At 42.9% G+C, this 20,212-nt stretch overlaps 1 protein-coding gene across 2 annotated transcripts in view; it reads right to left on the minus strand.

The window, feature by feature from the left end:
• Positions 1 to 20,212, minus strand: part of LOC115205322 (protein kinase C alpha type) — a 64,257-nt gene that overhangs the window by 12,462 nt on the left and 31,583 nt on the right. For both annotated transcript variants that reach the window (XM_029771166.1, XM_029771156.1), the window contains 2 exons: positions 10,628 to 10,766; positions 5,968 to 6,048 (listed from right to left, as the gene is read on the minus strand). In XM_029771166.1, the coding sequence (XP_029627026.1) occupies positions 5,968 to 6,048; positions 10,628 to 10,766 (220 nt within the window). The remainder of the gene's footprint in view (positions 1 to 5,967; positions 6,049 to 10,627; positions 10,767 to 20,212) is intronic.

Here is a 20,212-nt window from a genome sequence, read left to right on the forward strand (position 1 = left end):
TTTCCGACAAGATAGAACTGCCAAAGGGGGGCGGTGTTGCAATCTACTGCAGAGATAGCCTGCAGAGTTCTGTCATACTATCCAGGTCTGTGCCCAAACAATTCGAGCTTCTACTTTTAAAAATCCACCTTTCCAGAAACAAGTCTCTCACCGTTGCCGCTTGCTATAGACCACCCTCTGCCCCCAGCTGTGCCCTGGACACCATATGTGAATTGATTGCCCCCCCATCTATCTTCAGAGTTCGTGCTGCTAGGTGACCTAAACTATGACATGCTTAACACCCCGGCCATCCTACAATCTAAGCCTGATGCCCTCAATCTCTCACATATTATCAATGAACCCACCAGGTACAACCTCAAATCCGTAAACACGGGCACCCTCATAGGTATCATCCTAACCAACTTGCCCTCCAAATACACCTCTGCTGTTTTCAACCAAGATCTCAGCGATCACTGCCTCATTGCCTGCATCCGTAATGGGTCTGCAGTCAAACGACCACCCCTCATCACTGTCAAACGCTCCCTAAAACATTTCTTCGAGCAGGCCTTTTTAATCGACCTGGCCCGGGTATCCTGGAAGGAGATGGACCTCATTCCGTCAGTAGAGGATGCCTGGTTATTCTTTAGAAGTGCCTTCCTCACATCTTAAATAAGCATGCCCCATTCAAAAAATGTAGAACCAGGAACAGATATAGCCCTTGGTTCTCTCCAGACCTGACTGCCCTTGACCAGCACAAAAACATCCTGTGGCATATGCAACTTTTCAGGGAAGTTAGGAACAAATATACACAGGCAGTTAGGAAAGCTAAGGCTAGCTTTTTCACTATAAAGTCCATGGAGTATAAGAGCACCTCCTCCCAGCTGCCCACTGCACTGAGGCTATGAAACGCTGTCACCACCGATAAATCCACTATAATTGAGAATTTCAATAAGCATTTTTCTACTGCTGGCCATGCTTTCCACCTGGCTACCCCTACTCCGATCAACAGCCCTCCACCCCCCTCCACAGGGTTCAATTCTCGGGCCGACTCTTTTCTCTGTATACATCAATGATGTCGCTCTTGCTACTGGTGATTCTCTAATCCACCTCTACGCAGACGACACCCTTCTGTATACCTCTGGCCCTTCTTTGGACACTGTGTTAACTAACCTCCAGACGAGCTTCAATGCCATACAACTCTCCTTCCGTGACCTCCAACTGCTCTTAAATGCAAGTAAAACTAAATACATGCTCTTCAACTGATCGCTGCCTGCACCTGCCCGCCCGCCTAGCATCACTACTCTGGACGGTTGTGACTTAGAATATGTGGACAACTACAAATACCTAGGTGTCTGGTTAGACTGTAAACTCTCCTTCCAGACTCACATTAAACATCTCCAATCAAAAATGTAATCTAGAATTGGCTTCCTATTTCGCAACAAAGCATCCTTCACTCATGCTGCCAAACATACCCTTGTAAAACTGACCATCCTACCGATCATCGATTTCGGCGATGTCATTTACTCAACAAATTGGATGCAGTCTATCACAGTGCCATCTGTTTTTTTACCAAATCCCCATTTACGACCCACCACTGCAACTTGTAGTCTTCCCTGTGGCTCAGTTGGTAGAGCATGGTGTTTGCAACGCCAGCATGGTGTGTGCAATGCCAGGGTTGTGGGTTTGATTCCCACGGGGGGCCAGTACAAAAAAAATAAATGCATGAAATGAAATGTATGCATTCACTACTGTAAGTTGCTCTGGATAAGAGTGTCTGCTAAAAGACTAAAATGTAAAAAAAATGTAAAAATGTTGTACGCTCTCGTTGGCTGGTCCTTGCTTCATATTCGTCGCCAAACCAACTAGCTCCAGGTCATCTACAAGTCTCTGCTAGGTAAAGCCCTGCCTTATCTCAGCTCACTGGTCACCATAGGAGCACCCACCCATAGCATGCGCTCCAGCAGGTATATCTCACTGGTCACCCCCAAAACCAATTCTTCCTTTGGCAGCCTTTCCTTCCAGTTCTCTGCTGCCAATGACTGGAACGAACTGCAAAAATCACTAAAGCTGGAGACTCTTACCTCCCTCACTAGCTGTAAGCACCAGCTGCCAGAGCAGCTCACAGATCACTGCACCTGTACATAGCCCATCCAATCTACCTCATCCCCATACTGTATTTATTTATTTATCTTGCTCCTTTGCACCACAGTATCTCTACTTGCACATTCATCTTCTGCACATTCTACCATTCCAGTGTTTAATTGCTATATTGTAATTACTTCGCCACCATGGCCTATTTATTGCCTTACCTCCCTTATCCTACCTCATTTGCACATGCTGTATATAGACTTTTTTTTACTGTATTATTGATTGTATGTTTGTTTATTCCATGAGTAACTCTGTGTTGTTTTATGTGTCGAACTGCTTTGCTTTATCTTGGCCAGGTCGCAGTTGCAAATGAGAACTTATTCTCAACTAGCCTACCTGGTTAAATAAAGGTGGAATACATGTTTTTTTTTTTAAAACAACGCCAAGGTTGTGTGTTCAATTCCAACAGGAGACATACTGTATGGTATCACACCTGGCAGACTGAGTCTATGGGTTGCTTCAAGTCTCTATGTATGACTATGGGTTACATTTGTTCATTTAGCAGACGCTCTTATCCAGGGTTGCTGGATGGAACTTAAGTACAGTTAATACATGTTATTATTAATGTCCCCAGACAGAATTGAACCAATGACGCTGGTGTTGCTAGCTCCACAATCTTACCAACTGAGCTACTAAGACCATAATCAGGACCGACATCAATACATGGATGACCTAGCCATGTAGGGGAAACAGCAGTGTCCATAGTACATGGGTGAGATTTACCATTTCACCCCTTTGGTTGAGTTGAAGGGCTCAGTTCTCTGTTCTAATTAAGGGTACTGTCTTGTGTTAGATTTAACGGAGGGAAATTACAGATGTCAAGATGACCTCCACTCAGCAGACAAGAGGCATATCAAAGCACTACACCATTTCCGTTGCCAGGCAACTGAAGTGGTAACAAAGTGGAGTTTTCAGAAGTGTTCGGTAATGACTACTGACTGTGCGGTTGTGTGTATATATGTAGTTTGTGAGTGGTAATGCCTCTGATTGTGTGTGTCTGTGCGCACATATGTGTGGTAATCATCTCATTTTTTAACATTTTAGTCATTTAGCAGACACTCTTATCCAGAGCAACTTACAGTAGTGAATGCATACATTTCATACATTTCTTCCCCCCGTACTGGTCCCCCATGGGAATCAAACCCACAACCCTGGCATTGCAAACACCATGCTCTACCAACTGAGCCACACGGGACCATCTTGAATTAACAGAATAATGGGCCTTAAGAATCCTGTAAACCATTAGGAGAGACTTTTACAAACTGTCCTGTGAGTGTGTATGCCTGTGTGTATGTGTGTGTGTGTGTGTGTGTGTGTGTGTGTGTGTGTGTGTGTGTGTGTGTGTGTGTGTGTGTGTGTGTGTGTGTGTGTGTGTGTGTGTGTGTGTGTGTGTGTGTGTGTGTGTGTGTGTGACTCAGAGGTGGCTGGTCTGGTCAGGATGAGGTAGTTTAAGTTTAAGATGAGTTAAATACACCATATTGTCAGTAAGTGGCATCCACAGGTATTCATCAAGGACACCAATGTACTGTATGTCTCTGAAGAAACGGTGTCATAAGAGGTGTAGAATGGGGAACCCCTGCTACAGACTTAATGTTGTCGTGCCAATCTTTCCTATTCCTTTGGGATTCAGGCATGCAGATATCCCCATACATAAAGGTCAGTATAACCTATACATATAGGCTAGTAGGATCCATACATATTGGCTAGCATGACCTATACATACAGGTTAGCATGACCTATACATACAGGTTAGCATGACCTATACATATAGGCTAGTAGGATCCATACATATAGACTAGATACATATAGGCTAGTAGGACCCATACATATAGGCTAGCATGACTTATACATATAGGCTGGTAGGATCCATACATATAGGCTAGTAGGATCCATACATATAGGCTAGTAGGATCCATACATATAGGCTAGATACATATAGGCTAGTAGGATCCATACATATAGGCTAGATACATATAGGCTAGTAGGACCCATACATATAGGCTAGCATGACTTATACATATAGGCTGGTAGGATCCATATATATAGGCTAGTAGGATCCACACATATAGGCTAGTAGGATCCATACATATAGGCTAGATACATATAGGCTAGTAGGACCCATACATATAGGCTAGATACATATAGGCTAGCATGACTTATACATATAGGCTGGTAGGATCCATACATATAGGCTAGTAGGATCCATAATTTTTTTTACATTTTTGTCATTTAGCAGATGCTCTTATCCAGAGCGACTTACATGAGTAAATGCATACATTTCATAATTTTTTTTTTGTACTGGCCCCCCGTGGGAATCAAATCCACAACCCTGGTGTTGCAAACACCATGCGTTGCAAACACCATGCTCTACCAACTGAGCTACAGGGAAGGCCTACATACTGTATAGGCTAGTAGGATCCATACATATAGGCTAGTAGGATCCATACATATAGGCTAGTAGGATCCATACATACTGTATAGGCTAGTAGGATCCATACATATAGGCTAGTAGGATCCATACATATAGGCTAGCAGGATCCGTACATATAGGCTAGTAGGATCCATACATATAGGCTAGTAGGATCCATACATATAGGCTAGTAGGATCCATACATATAGGCTAGTAGGATCCATACATATAGGCTAGCAGGATCCATACATATAAACTAGTAGGATCCATACATACTGTATAGGCTAGTAGGATCCATACATACTGTATAGGCTAGTAGGATCCATACATACATATAGGCTAGTAGGTTCCATACATATAGGCTAGTAGGATCCATACATATAGGCTAGCAGGATCCATACATATAGGCTAGTAGGATCCATACATACTGTAAAGGCTAGTGGGATCCATACATATAGGCTAGTAGGATCCATACATACGGTATAGGCAAGTAGGATCATACATACTGTATAGGCTAGTAGGATCCACACATATAGGCTAGTAGGATCCATACATACTGTAAAGGCTAGTGGGATCCATACATATAGGCTAGTAGGATCCATACATATAGGCTAGTAGGATCCATACATATAGGCTAGTAGGATCCATACATACTGTATAGGCTAGTAGGATCATACATACTGTATAGGCTAGTAGGATCCATACATATAGGCTAGTAGGATCCAAACATACTGTAAAGGCTAGTGGGATCCCATACATATAGGCTAGTAGGATCCATACATATAGGCTAGTAGGATCCATACATATAGGCTAGTAGGACCCACACATATAGGCTAGTAGGATCCATACATACTGTATAGGCTAGTAGGATCATACATACTGTATAGGCTAGTAGGATCCATACATATAGGCTAGTAGGATCCATACATACTGTAAAGGCTAGTGGGATCCATACATATAGGCTAGTAGGATCCATACATATAGGCTAGTAGGATCCATACATATAGGCTAGTAGGACCCACACATATAGGCTAGTAGGATCCATACATACTGTATAGGCTAGTAGGATCCATACATACTGTATAGGTTCGTAGGATCCATACTTATAGGCTGGCAGGACCCATACATATAATCTAGCAGGATCCATACATATAGGCTAGCAGGATCCATACATATAGGCTAGTAGGATCCATACATATATGCTAGCAGGACACATACATATAGGCTAGTAGGAGCCAGACATATAAGCTAGCAGGACCCATACATATAATCTAGCAGGATCCATACATATAGGCTAGCAGGATCCATACATATAGGCTAGCAGGATCCACACAACAGATGCTGTGAAATATGGACTCAGCATAACATGAGGCCACATTTGATCTATTGAACAATAGACTTCCATCTGACAAATATACTACTGCACGTACCTGTCCCGCTAGCATCTCGTAGAGGAGAACCCCATAAGCCCACCAGTCCACTGATTTCCCATATGGCTGATATGCAATGATCTGTCAGGAGAGAGGAGAGAAAGGTGAAAGAGCCACATTACATTAATAATATACTGCTGGAAGCCCAACCTAAACACACCCACTATTCCATTGTGGGACCAGCATGTGGGAACCACTGCAACACATGTGAATTTCATATTTACCCAGGTTTGCTCTGCCTGCAATTTCAGTCAAGGACAGTTACTCTGCTCTGAGCTACGTTAACAGCAGTAGCAGCACATAGGATTGTTCTCTTCAAAACTTCCACTACACCACCCACCATTATTACAGTGGGCTATGTATATCTGCCATAACAAAGGACTATTTTCCTACCATCCAATTTACCAGTCCACATGTCCACCCACACACATTGTACAGAAACACACAGAAGCTCTTGCGCTCGCACACACACATGCTCACTTGGATGCATAAACAAGCATGTACACACACACACACACACACACACACACACACACACACACACACACACACACACACACACACACACACACACACACAGCTAAATTGTAACTGAGCTGTGATGGCTTTTGCCACAGACGTGAAATGAGATTCAATTCTCACATGTAGTGAGGGATAAAACACAGCACGTGCAGAAATTAGGAAAGAACATTCTACCACCTGTCACCCCTCCAAACAGACAAGACAGGAAGCAGCTCTACCGCCTGTCACCCCCTCAAGCAGACAAGACAGGAAGCAGCTCTACCGCCTGTCACCCCCTCAAGCAGACAAGACAGGAAGCAGCTCTACCGCCTGTCCCCCCTCAAGCAGACAAGACAGGAAGCAGCTCTACCGCCTGTCACCCCCTCAAGCAGACAAGACAGGAAGCAGCTCTACCGCCTGTCCCCCCTCAAGCAGACAAGACAGGAAGCAGCTCTACCGCCTGTCACCACCTCAAGCAGACAAGACAGGAAGCAGCTCTACCGCCTGTCACCCCCTCAAGCAGACAAGACAGGAAGCAGCTCTACTGCCTGTCCCCCCCTCAAGCAGACAAGACAGGAAGCAGCTCTACCACCTGTCCCCCCCTCAAGCAGACAAGACAGGAAGCAGCTCTACCACCTGTCACCCCTTAAGCAGACAAGACAGGAAGCATATCTACTGCCTGTCACTCCCTCAAGCAGACAAGACAGGAAGCAGCTCTACTGCCTGTCACTCCCTCAAGCAGACAAGACAGGAAGCAGGTCTACCACCTGTCACCCCCCAAACAGACAAGACAGGAAGCAGCTCTGCCGCCTGTCCCCCCCTCAAGTAGACAAGACAGGAAGCAGCTCTACCACCTGTCACCCCCTCAAGCAGACAAGACAGGAAGCAGCTCTACCGCCAAACACAGGGACATGTCTGAGCATGTGCTGTATGGGCATCCATTCCTCGTCACAGTAACGAGAAGTGACAGGTCTATAATGTCGCTCCAGGTCCTTCTCTGAGCCTCAGGCTCAGAATGAAATAGAACACTATTTATATTATATTGCATCTCTATGGCCGGAGGAACCACATGGTCCTTTTATAGCCGTGTGAGAGGACAGACTACTGAGAGACTTGAGGCTTGAATACACTGAGACAACATGACCATTATATTCTTCTCTGTTGCCTTTAGATATAGATTTCAATATAGACAACAGCAAAATAAAAGTTGTCTGAAAAGTGCTCAGATTCAAAGTCCATTCATTAAATTGACACCTCAACCTCAGGCCCCACCATGGAAACCCAGAGATAGAAACAGGGCTATCCCCACCTCCTACCTTTGGGTTGCTACAGTCCCTGATGAGTCACTACAGACAGAGAGGCAGGAGCACACACACACACACACACACACACACACACACACACACACACACACACACGCACGCACACACACACGCACACACACACACACGCACGCACACACACACACACACACACACACGCACACATCTCCATTAAAGAGATTATCCAGTACTTTTGTATACTTTTTAGCCAGTAGTTCTGAAAGTAGAACTCACGAGCCAAAAATGGTCCCCAGAAATTGTGTACTATGTCACATATGTGACCGACCGCCTCGATTCGGTCCGTTAGCCCTGCTCTTCTTTGTCTAGGATTCACATGTGAGGCCATGTAGTAAACATACCCTAAATCAAATAAAATCCATGTTTATTTGTCACATGCACAGAATACAGAAGGTGTAAACAGTACAGTGAAGTGGTACAGCCTCTCTGGAATGTCTCCGTTCATGACCCCTTATCTATGGCCCTCGGCATCCTCACCCCTTCATTTCTTCCCTCCTTTCCCCTCAGTCTCTCCCCTTCAGTCTCTCCCCCTCAGTCTCTCCCCTTCAGTCTCTCCCACTCAGTCTCTCCCCTCAGTCTCTCCCACTCAGTCTCTACCTTCAGTCTCTCCCACTCAGTCTCTACCTTCAGTCTCTCCCCCTCAGTCTCTACCTTCAGTCTCTCCCCCTCAGTCTCTCCCCTTCAGTCTCTCCCCCTCAGTCTCTACCTTCAGTCTCTCCCACTCAGTCTCTCCCACTCAGTCTCTCCCCCTCAGTCTCTCCCCCTCAGTCTCTCCCCCTCAGTCTCTCCCACTCAGTCTCTACCTTCAGTCTCTCCCACTCAGTCTCTCCCACTCAGTCTCTCCCACTCAGTCTCTCCCCCTCAGTCTCTCCCACTCAGTCTCTCCCCCTCAGTCTCTCCCACTCAGTCTCTACCTTCAGTCTCTCCCACTCAGTCTCTCCCACTCAGTCTCTCCCCCTCAGTCTCTCCCACTCAGTCTCTCCCCCTCAGTCTCTCCCACTCAGTCTCTACCTTCAGTCTCTCCCCCTCAGTCTCTCCCACTCAGTCTCTCCCCCTCAGTCTCTCCCCCTCAGTCTCTCCCCCTCAGTCTCTCCCCTCAGTCTCTACCTTCAGTCTCTCCCCTCAGTCTCTCCCCCTCAGTCTCTCCCCCTCAGTCTCTCCCCCTCAGTCTCTCCCCTCAGTCTCTACCTTCAGTCTCTCCCACTCAGTCTCTCTCACTCAGTCTCTCCCCCCTTGTCTCTCCCCCCCTTGTCTCTCCCCCTCAGTCTCTCTCACTCAGTCTCTCCCATCAGTCTCTCCCCTTCATTCTCTCCCCTCAGTCTCTCCCCCTCAGTCTCTCCCCTCAGTCTCTCCCCCTCAGTCTCTCCCCCTCAGTCTCTCCCCTCAGTCTCTCCCCTCAGTCTCTCCCATCAATCTCTCCCCCTCAGTCTCTCCCCCTCAGTCTCTCCCCTTCAGTCTCTCCCCCTCAGTCTCTCCCCTCAGTCTCTCCCCCTCAGTCTCTCCCCTCAGTCTCTCCCACTCAGTCTCTCCCCTCAGTCTCTCCCCCTCAGTCTCTCCAACTCAGTCTCTCCCCCTCAGTCTCTCCCATCAGTCTCTCCCCCTCAGTCTCTCCCCTCAGTCTCTCCCCTCAGTCTCTCCCCTTCAGCCTCTCCCCTCAGTCTCTCCCACTCAGTCTCTCCCCCTCAGTCTCTCCCACTCAGTCTCTCCCCTCAGTCTCTCTCACTCAGTCTCTCCCCTAAGTCTCTACCTTCAGTCTCTCCCACTCAGTCTCTCCCACTCAGTCTCTACCTTCAGTCTCTCCCACTCAGTCTCTCCCCTAAGTCTCTCCCACTCAGTCTCTCCCCCTCAGTCTCTCCCACTCAGTCTCTCCCCCTCAGTCTCTCCCCTCAGTCTCTCCCCTTCAGTCTCTCCCCTCAGTCTCTCCCCCTCAGTCTCTCCCCTCAGTCTCTCCCCCTCAGTCTCTCCCACTCAGTCTCTCCCCCTCAGTCTCTCTCACTCAGTCTCTCCCCTCAGTCTCTCCCACTCAGTCTCTCCCCTCAGTCTCTCCCCCTCAGTCTCTCCCCTCAGTCTCTCCCACTCAGTCTCTCCCCTCAGTCTCTCCCACTCAGTCTCTCCCCCCTCAGTCTCTCTCACTCAGTCTCTCCCCTCAGTCTCTCCCACTCAGTCTCTCCCCTCAGTCTCTCCCCCTCAGTCTCTCCCCTCAGTCTCTCCCCCTCAGTCTCTCCCCTCAGTCTCTCCCACTCAGTCTCTACCTTCAGTCTCTCCCCCTCAGTCTCTCTCACTCAGTCTCTCCCCCCTTGTCTCTCCCCCCCTTGTCTCTCCCCCTCTGTCTCTCCCCCTCTGTCTCTCCCCTCAGTCTCTCCCCCTCAGTCTCTCCCCCCCTTGTCTCTCCCCCCTTGTCTCTCCCCCTCAGTCTCTCCCCTTCAGTCTCTCCCCCTCAGTCTCTCCCCCTCAGTCTCTCCCCTCAGTCTCTCCCATCAGTCTCTCCCCCTCAGTCTCTCCCCTCAGTCTCTCCCCCTCAGTCTCTCCCCTTCAGTCTCTCCCCTCAGTCTCTCCCATCAGTCTCTCCCCTCAGTCTCTCCCCTCAGTCTCTCCCCCTCAGTCTCTCCCCTTCAGTCTCTCCCACTCAGTCTCTCCCCTCAGTCTCTCCCCCTCAGTCTCTCCCCTTCAGTCTCTCCCCTCAGTCTCTCCCATCAGTCTCTCCCCTCAGTCTCTCCCCTCAGTCTCTCCCCTCAATCTCTCGCCCCCCAGTCTCGCCCCCCAGTCTCTCCCCTCAGTCTCTCCCCTCAGTCTCTCCCCTCACCCCCCGTGGTCCTCACCTCTGGGGCGATATAGTCGGGGGTACCACAGAAGGTGCGTGTGACCATGCCTTCATACATGTTCTCCTTACACATGCCAAAGTCTGCTATCTTAATGTGGCCCTCAGAGTCCAGCATCACGTTGTCCAATTTGAGGTCCCTGTGATAGAGGGATCAAAGAAAGGGAGAGAGATAAAGACCCAGAGAGACATAAACAGAGAGAAAGAGAGAGGGAGAGGGGAGAAAGAGAAGCAAGAGAGTTGGAGAGAGAGAGGGAGTGAGTGAAAGAGAGAGAAAGGGGGATTAGCGTTGAGGTGTGGAAGGAAGGCGTTTGAGAGTTGAACTGTATGTCAGCTGTCATTTGATTACGCTGGCGTGCTGGTGTGTTGTTGACTGAATTATTACTGTTTGTTCTTTCTGAAGGAGGCAGAAGATCAGAGGGAGGCTGAAAACGTTTGAAAAACATCAATATTTTGCTTTAAATTATCCTGTTTTTCTGTCCTCAACATGCATTCAACACACTAAAACACTACAACAGACAATCATTCTTTGGCCTCTAATAAGCTGTGCTCCTACAGCAGCCCGCCTTAACTTTTCTTTTTACAATTCATTCGCTTCTACCTTCCTTTCTAGCGTCTTTCTGTTCCTTTGCCTGTTCATTTGCTTTCACTCTGCGTTTTATATTAGTCCTTTAGCCCTGTGTTTTATATCACTGTCCTTTAGCCCTGTGTTTTATATCGCTGTCCTTTAGTCCTGTGTTTTATATCACTGTCCTTTAGTCCTGTGTTTTATATCACTGTCCTTTAGACCTGTGTTTTATATCACTGTCCTTTAGCCCTGTGTTTTATATCACTGTCCTTTAGACCTGTGTTTCATATCACTGTCCTTTAACCCTGTGTTTTATATCACTGTCCTTTAGACCTGTGTTTTATATCACTGTCCTTTAGCCCTGTGTTTTATATCACTGTCCTTTAGCCCTGTGTTTTATATCACTGTCCTTTAACCCTGTGTTTTATATCACTGTCCTTTAGACCTGTGTTTTATATCACTGTCCTTTAGCCCTGTGTTTTATATCACTGTCCTTTAACCCTGTGTTTCATATCACTGTCCTTTAACCCTGTGTTTTATATCACTGTCCTTTAGACCTGTGTTTTATATCACTGTCCTTTAGCCCTGTGTTTTATATCACTGTCCTTTAGCCCTGTGTTTTATATCACTGTCCTTTAGCCCTGTGTTTTATATCACTGTCCTTTAGCCCTGTGTTTTATATCACTGTCCTTTAACCCTGTGTTTTATATCACTGTCCTTTAGACCTGTGTTTTATATCACTGTCCTTTAGCCCTGTGTTTTATATCACTGTCCTTTAACCCTGTGTTTCATATCACTGTCCTTTAACCCTGTGTTTTATATCACTGTCCTTTAGACCTGTGTTTTATATCACTGTCCTTTAACCCTGTTTTATATCACTGTCCTTTAACCCTGTGTTTCATATCACTGTCCTTTAACCCTGTGTTTTATATCACTGTCCTTTAGACCTGTGTTTTATATCACTGTCCTTTAGCCCTGTGTTTTATATCACTGTCCTTTAGCCCTGTGTTTAATAAACTGTCCTTTAACCCTGTGTTTTATATCACTGTCCTTTAGACCTGTGTTTTAAATCACTGTCCTTTAGCCCTGTGTTTTATATCACTGTCCTTTAGACCTGTGTTTTATATCACTGTCCTTTAGCCCTGTGTTTTATATCACTGTCCTTTAGTCCTGTGTTTTATATCACTGTCCTTTAGTTATGTGTTTTATATCACTGTCCTTTAGACCTGTGTTTTATATCACTGTCCTTTAGCCCTGTGTTTTATATCACTGTCCTTTAGACCTGTGTTTTATATCACTGTCCTTTAGCCCTGTGTTTTATATCACTGTCCTTTAGACCTGTGTTTTATATCACTGTCCTTTAACCCTGTGTTTTATATCACTGTCCTCTAACCCTGTGTTTTATATCACTGTCCTTTAACCCTGTGTTTTATATTACTGTCCTTTAACCCTGTGTTTTATATCACTGTCCTTTAACCCTGTGTTTTATATCACTGTCCTTTAGCCCTGTGTTTTATATCACTGTCCTTTAGACCTGTGTTTTATATCACTGTCCTTTAACCCTGTGTTTTATATCACTGTCCTTTAACCCTGTGTTTTATATCACTGTCCTCTAGCCCTGTGTTTTATATCACTGTCCTTTAGACCTGTGTTTTATATCACTGTCCTTTAGCCCTGTGTTTTATATCACTGTCCTTTAGCCCTGTGTTTTATATCACTGTCCTTTAGACCTGTGTTTTATATCACTGTCCTTTAGACCTGTGTTTATATCACTGTCCTTTAGACCTGTGTTTTATATCACTGTCCTTTAGCCCTGTGTTTTATATCACTGTCCTTTAGCCCTGTGTTTTATATCACTGTCCTTTAGCCCTGTGTTTTATATCACTGTCCTTTAGCCCTGTGTTTTATATCACTGTCCTTTAGACCTGTGTTTTATATCACTGTCCTTTAGTCCTGTGTTTTATATCACTGTCCTTTAGCCCTGTGTTTTATATAACTGTCCTTTAGCCCTGTGTTTTATATCACTGTCCTTTAGCCCTGTGTTTTATATCACTGTCCTTTAACCCTGTGTTTTAAATCACTGTCCTTTAGCCCTGTGTTTTATATCACTGTCCTTTAGACCTGTGTTTTATATCACTGTCCTTTAGACCTGTGTTTTATATCACTGTCCTTTAGACCTGTGTTTTATATCACTGTCCTTTAGCCCTGTGTTTTATATCACTGTCCTTTAGACCTGTGTTTTATATCACTGTCCTTTAGTCCTGTGTTTTATATCACTGTCCTTTAACCCTGTGTTTTATATCACTGTCCTTTAGCCCTGTGTTTTATATCACTGTCCTTTAGACCTGTGTTTTATATCACTGTCCTTTAACCCTGTTTTATATCACTGTCCTTTAGTCCTGTGTTTTATATCACTGTCCTTTAGCCCTGTGTTTTATATCACTGTCCTTTAGACCTGTGTTTTATATCACTGTCCTTTAGCCCTGTGTTTTATATCACTGTCCTTTAGCCCTGTGTTTTATATCACTGTCCTTTAGCCCTGTGTTTTATATCACTGTCCTTTAGCCCTGTGTTTTATATCACTGTCCTTTAGCCCTGTGTTTTATATCACTGTCCTTTAGCCCTGTGTTTTATATCACTGTCCTTTAGCCCTGTGTTTTATATCACTGTCCTCTAACCCTGTGTTTTATATCACTGTCCTTTAGACCTGTGTTTTATATCACTGTCCTTTAGCCCTGTGTTTTATATCACTGTCCTTTAGCCCTGTGTTTTATATCACTGTCCTTTAGACCTGTGTTTTATATCACTGTCCTCTAACCCTGTGTTTTATATCACTGTCCTTTAATCCTGTGTTTTATATCACTGTCCTTTAACCCTGTGTTTTATATCACTGTCCTTTAACCCTGTGTTTTATATCACTGTCCTTTAGACCTGTGTTTTATATCACTGTCCTTTAGCCCTGTGTTTTATATCACTGTCCTTTAGACCTGTGTTTTATATCACTGTCCTTTAAACCTGTGTTTTATATCACTGTCCTTTAACCCTGTGTTTTATATCACTGTCCTTTAGCCCTGTGTTTTATATCACTGTCCTTTAGCCCTGTGTTTTATATCACTGTCCTTTAGCCCTGTGTTTTATATCACTGTCCTTTAGACCCTGTGTTTTATATCACTGTCCTTTAGACCTGTGTTTTATATCACTGTCCTTTAGACCTGTGTTTTATATCACTGTCCTTTAGACCTGTGTTTTATATCACTGTCCTTTAGCCCTGTGTTTTATATCACTGTCCTTTAGTCCTGTGTTTTATATCACTGTCCTTTAGCCCTGTGTTTTATATCACTGTCCTTTAGCCCTGTGTTTTATATCACTGTCCTTTAGACCTGTGTTTTATATCACTGTCCTTTAGACCTGTGTTTTATATCACTGTCCTTTAGCCCTGTGTTTCATATCACTGTCCTTTAACCCTGTGTTTTATATCACTGTCCTTTAACCCTGTGTTTTATATCACTGTCCTTTAGCCCTGTGTTTTATATCACTGTCCTCTAACCCTGTGTTTTATATCACTGTCCTTTAGACCTGTGTTTTATATCACTGTCCTTTAGCCCTGTGTTTTATATCACTGTCCTTTAGACCTGTGTTTTATATCACTGTCCTTTAACCCTGTGTTTTATATCACTGTCCTTTAGACCTGTGTTTTATATCACTGTCCTTTAGACCTGTGTTTTATATCACTGTCCTTTAGCCCTGTGTTTTATATCACTGTCCTTTAGACCTGTGTTTTATATCACTGTCCTTTAGCCCTGTGTTTTATATCACTGTCCTCTAACCCTGTGTTTTATATCACTGTCCTTTAGACCTGTGTTTTATATCACTGTCCTTTAACCCTGTGTTTTATATCACTGTCCTTTAGACCTGTGTTTTATATCACTGTCCTTTAGCCCTGTGTTTTATATCACTGTCCTTTAGACCTGTGTTTTATATCACTGTCCTTTAAACCTGTGTTTTATATCACTGTCCTTTAACCCTGTGTTTTATATCACTGTCCTTTAGCCCTGTGTTTTATATCACTGTCCTTTAGCCCTGTGTTTTATATCACTGTCCTTTAGCCCTGTGTTTTATATCACTGTCCTTTAGCCCTGTGTTTTATATCACTGTCCTTTAGACCTGTGTTTATATCACTGTCCTTTAGACCTGTGTTTTATATCACTGTCCTTTAGACCTGTGTTTTATATCACTGTCCTTTAGACCTGTGTTTTATATCACTGTCCTTTAGCCCTGTGTTTTATATCACTGTCCTTTAGTCCTGTGTTTTATATCACTGTCCTTTAGACCTGTGTTTTATATCACTGTCCTTTAGCCCTGTGTTTTATATCACTGTCCTTTAGACCTGTGTTTTATATCACTGTCCTTTAGACCTGTGTTTTATATCACTGTCCTTTAGCCCTGTGTTTTAAATCACTGTCCTTTAGCCCTGTGTTCTATATCACTGTCCTTTAACCCTGTGTTTTATATCACTGTCCTTTAGCCCTGTGTTTTATATCACTGTCCTCTAACCCTGTGTTTTATATCACTGTCCTTTAGACCTGTGTTTTATATCACTGTCCTTTAGCCCTGTGTTTTATATCACTGTCCTTTAGACCTGTGTTTTATATCACTGTCCTTTAACCCTGTGTTTTATATCACTGTCCTTTAGACCTGTGTTTTATATCACTGTCCTTTAGACCTGTGTTTTATATCACTGTCCTTTAGACCTGTGTTTTATATTACTGTCCTCTAACCCTGTTTTATATCACTGTCCTTTAGACCTGTGTTTTATATCACTGTCCTTTAACCCTGTGTTTTATATCACTGTCCTTTAGACCTGTGTTTTATATCACTGTCCTTTAACCCTGTGTTTTATATCACTGTCCTTTAGACCTGTGTTTTATATAACTGTCGTTTAAACCTGTGTTTTATATCACTGTCCTTTAACCCTGTGTTTTAAATCACTGTCCTTTAGTCCTGTGTTTTATATCACTGTCCTTTAGTCCTGTGTTTTATATCACTGTCCTTTAGCCCTGTGTTCTATATCACTGTCCTTTAACCCTGTGTTTTATATCACTGTCCTTTAGACCTGTGTTTTATATCACTGTCCTTTAACCCTGTGTTTTATATCACTGTCCTTTAACACTGTGTTTTAAATCACTGTCCTTTAGTCCTGTGTTTTATATCACTGTCCTTTAGTCCTGTGTTTTATATCACTGTCCTTTAGACCTGTGTTTTATATCACTGTCCTTTAACCCTGTGTTTTATATCACTGTCCTCTAACCCTGTGTTTTATATCACTGTCCTTTAACCCTGTTTTTTATATCACTGTCCTTTAGCCCTGTGTTTTATATCACTGTCCTTTAGACCTGTGTTTTATATCACTGTCCTTTAACCCTGTGTTTTATATCACTGTCCTTTAGCCCTGTGTTTTATATCACTGTCCTTTAGACCTGTGTTTTATATCACTGTCCTTTAGCCCTGTGTTTTATATCACTGTCCTTTAACCCTGTGTTTTAAATCACTGTCCTTTAGCCCTGTGTTTTATATCACTGTCCTTTAGACCTGTGTTTTATATCACTGTCCTTTAGACCTGTGTTTTATATCACTGTCCTTTAACCCTGTGTTTTATATCACTGTCCTTTAGCCCTGTGTTTTATATCACTGTCCTTTAGACCTGTGTTTTATATCACTGTCCTTTAGTCCTGTGTTTTATATCACTGTCCTTTAGTCCTGTGTTTTATATCACTGTCCTTTAGTCCTGTGTTTTATATCACTGTCCTTTAACCCTGTGTTTTATATCACTGTCCTTTAGCCCTGTGTTTTATATCACTGTCCTTTAGACCTGTGTTTTATATCACTGTCCTTTAACCCTGTTTTATATCACTGTCCTTTAGTCCTGTGTTTTATATCACTGTCCTTTAGCCCTGTGTTTTATATCACTGTCCTTTAGACCTGTGTTTTATATCACTGTCCATTAACCCTGTGTTTTATATCACTGTCCTCTAACCCTGTTTTATATCACTGTCCTTTAGACCTGTGTTTTATATCACTGTCCTCTAACCCTGTGTTTTATATCACTGTCCTTTAGACCTGTGTTTTATATCACTGTCCTTTAGCCCTGTGTTTTATATCACTGTCCTTTAGACCTGTGTTTTATATCACTGTCCTTTAGACCTGTGTTTTATATCACTGTCCTTTAGACCTGCGTTTTATATCACTGTCCTTTAGCCCTGTGTTTAATAAACTGTCCTTTAGCCCTGTGTTTTAAATCACTGTCCTTTAGCCCTGTGTTTTATATCACTGTCCTTTAGACCTGTGTTTTATATTACTGTCCTCTAACCCTGTTTTATATCACTGTCCTTTAGACCTGTGTTTTATATCACTGTCCTTTAACCCTGTGTTTTATATCACTGTCCTTTAGACCTGTGTTTTATATTACTGTCCTTAAGACCTGTGTTTAATATCACTGTCCTTTAGACCTGTGTTTTATATCACTGTCCTTTAGACCTGTGTTTTATATCACTGTCCTTTAGCCCTGTGTTTTATATCACTGTCCTTTAACCCTGTGTTTTATATCACTGTCCTTTAACCCTGTGTTTTATATCACTGTCCTTTAGCCCTGTGTTTTATATCACTGTCCTTTAACCCTGTGTTTTATATCACTGTCCTTTAGACCTGTGTTTATATCACTGTCCTTTAGACCTGTGTTTTATATCACTGTCCTTTAGCCCTGTGTTTTATATCACTGTCCTTTAGACCTGTGTTTTATATCACTGTCCTTTAGACCTGTGTTTTATATTACTGTCCTTTAGACCTGTGTTTTATATCACTGTCCTTTAACCCTGTTTTATATCACTGTCCTTTAGACCTGTGTTTTATATCACTGTCCTTTAGCCCTGTGTTTTATATCACTGTCCTTTAGACCTGTGTTTTATATCACTGTCCTTTAGACCTGTGTTTTATATCACTGTCCTTTAGCCCTGTGTTTTAAATCACTGTCCTTTAGCCCTGTGTTTTATATCACTGTCCTTTAACCCTGTGTTTTATATCACTGTCCTTTAGCCCTGTGTTTTATATCACTGTCCTCTAACCCTGTGTTTTATATCACTGTCCTTTAGACCTGTGTTTTATATCACTGTCCTTTAGCCCTGTGTTTTATATCACTGTCCATTAGACCTGTGTTTTATATCACTGTCCTTTAACCCTGTGTTTTATATCACTGTCCTTTAGACCTGTGTTTTATATCACTGTCCTTTAGACCTGTGTTTTATATCACTGTCCTTTAGACCTGTGTTTTATATCACTGTCCTTTAGCCCTGTGTTTTATATCACTGTCCTTTAGACCTGTGTTTTATATCACTGTCCTTTAACCCTGTGTTTTATATCACTGTCCTTTAGACCTGTGTTTTATATCACTGTCCTTTAACCCTGTGTTTTATATCACTGTCCTTTAGACCTGTGTTTTATATAACTGTCCTTTAAACCTGTGTTTTATATCACTGTCCTTTAAACCTGTGTTTTAAATCACTGTCCTTTAGTCCTGTGTTTTATATCACTGTCCTTTAGTCCTGTGTTTTATATCACTGTCCTTTAGCCCTGTGTTCTATATCACTGTCCTTTAACCCTGTGTTTTATATCACTGTCCTTTAGACCTGTGTTTTATATCACTGTCCTTTAACCCTGTGTTTTATATCACTGTCCTTTAGTCCTGTGTTTTATATCACTGTCCTTTAGTCCTGTGTTTTATATCACTGTCCTTTAGACCTGTGTTTTATATCACTGTCCTTTAACCCTGTATTTTATATCACTGTCCTCTAACCCTGTGTTTTATATCACTGTCCTTTAACCCTGTTTTTTATATCACTGTCCTTTAGCCCTGTGTTTTATATCACTGTCCTTTAGACCTGTGTTTTATATCACTGTCCTTTAACCCTGTGTTTTATATCACTGTCCTTTAGCCCTGTGTTTTATATCACTGTCCTTTAGACCTGTGTTTTATATCACTGTCCTTTAGCCCTGTGTTTTATATCACTGTCCTTTAACCCTGTGTTTTAAATCACTGTCCTTTAGCCCTGTGTTTTATATCACTGTCCTTTAGACCTGTGTTTTATATCACTGTCCTTTAGACCTGTGTTTTATATCACTGTCCTTTAGACCTGTGTTTTATATCACTGTCCTTTAGCCCTGTGTTTTATATCACTGTCCTTTAGACCTGTGTTTTATATCACTGTCCTTTAGTCCTGTGTTTTATATCACTGTCCTTTAGTCCTGTGTTTTATATCACTGTCCTTTAGTCCTGTGTTTTATATCACTGTCCTTTAGTCCTGTGTTTTATATCACTGTCCTTTAACCCTGTGTTTTATATCACTGTCCTTTAGCACTGTGTTTTATATCACTGTCCTTTAGACCTGTGTTTTATATCACTGTCCTTTAACCCTGTTTTATATCACTGTCCTTTAGTCCTGTGTTTTATATCACTGTCCTTTAGCCCTGTGTTTTATATCACTGTCCTTTAGACCTGTGTTTTATATCACTGTCCATTAACCCTGTGTTTTATATCACTGTCCTCTAACCCTGTTTTATATCACTGTCCTTTAGACCTGTGTTTTATATCACTGTCCTCTAACCCTGTGTTTTATATCACTGTCCTTTAGCCCTGTGTTTTATATCACTGTCCTTTAGCCCTGTGTTTTATATCACTGTCCTTTAGCCCTGTGTTTTATATCACTGTCCTTTAGACCTGTGTTTTATATCACTGTCCTTTAGACCTGTGTTTTATATCACTGTCCTTTAGCCCTGTGTTTAATAAACTGTCCTTTAGCCCTGTGTTTTAAATCACTGTCCTTTAGCCCTGTGTTTTATATCACTGTCCTTTAGACCTGTGTTTTATATTACTGTCCTCTAACCCTGTTTTATATCACTGTCCTTTAGACCTGTGTTTTATATCACTGTCCTTTAACCCTGTGTTTTATATCACTGTCCTTTAGACCT

The sequence above is a fragment of the Salmo trutta genome, chromosome 1 (assembly GCF_901001165.1).
Source record: "Salmo trutta chromosome 1, fSalTru1.1, whole genome shotgun sequence".
Taxonomy (NCBI): Eukaryota; Metazoa; Chordata; class Actinopteri; order Salmoniformes; family Salmonidae; genus Salmo; species Salmo trutta.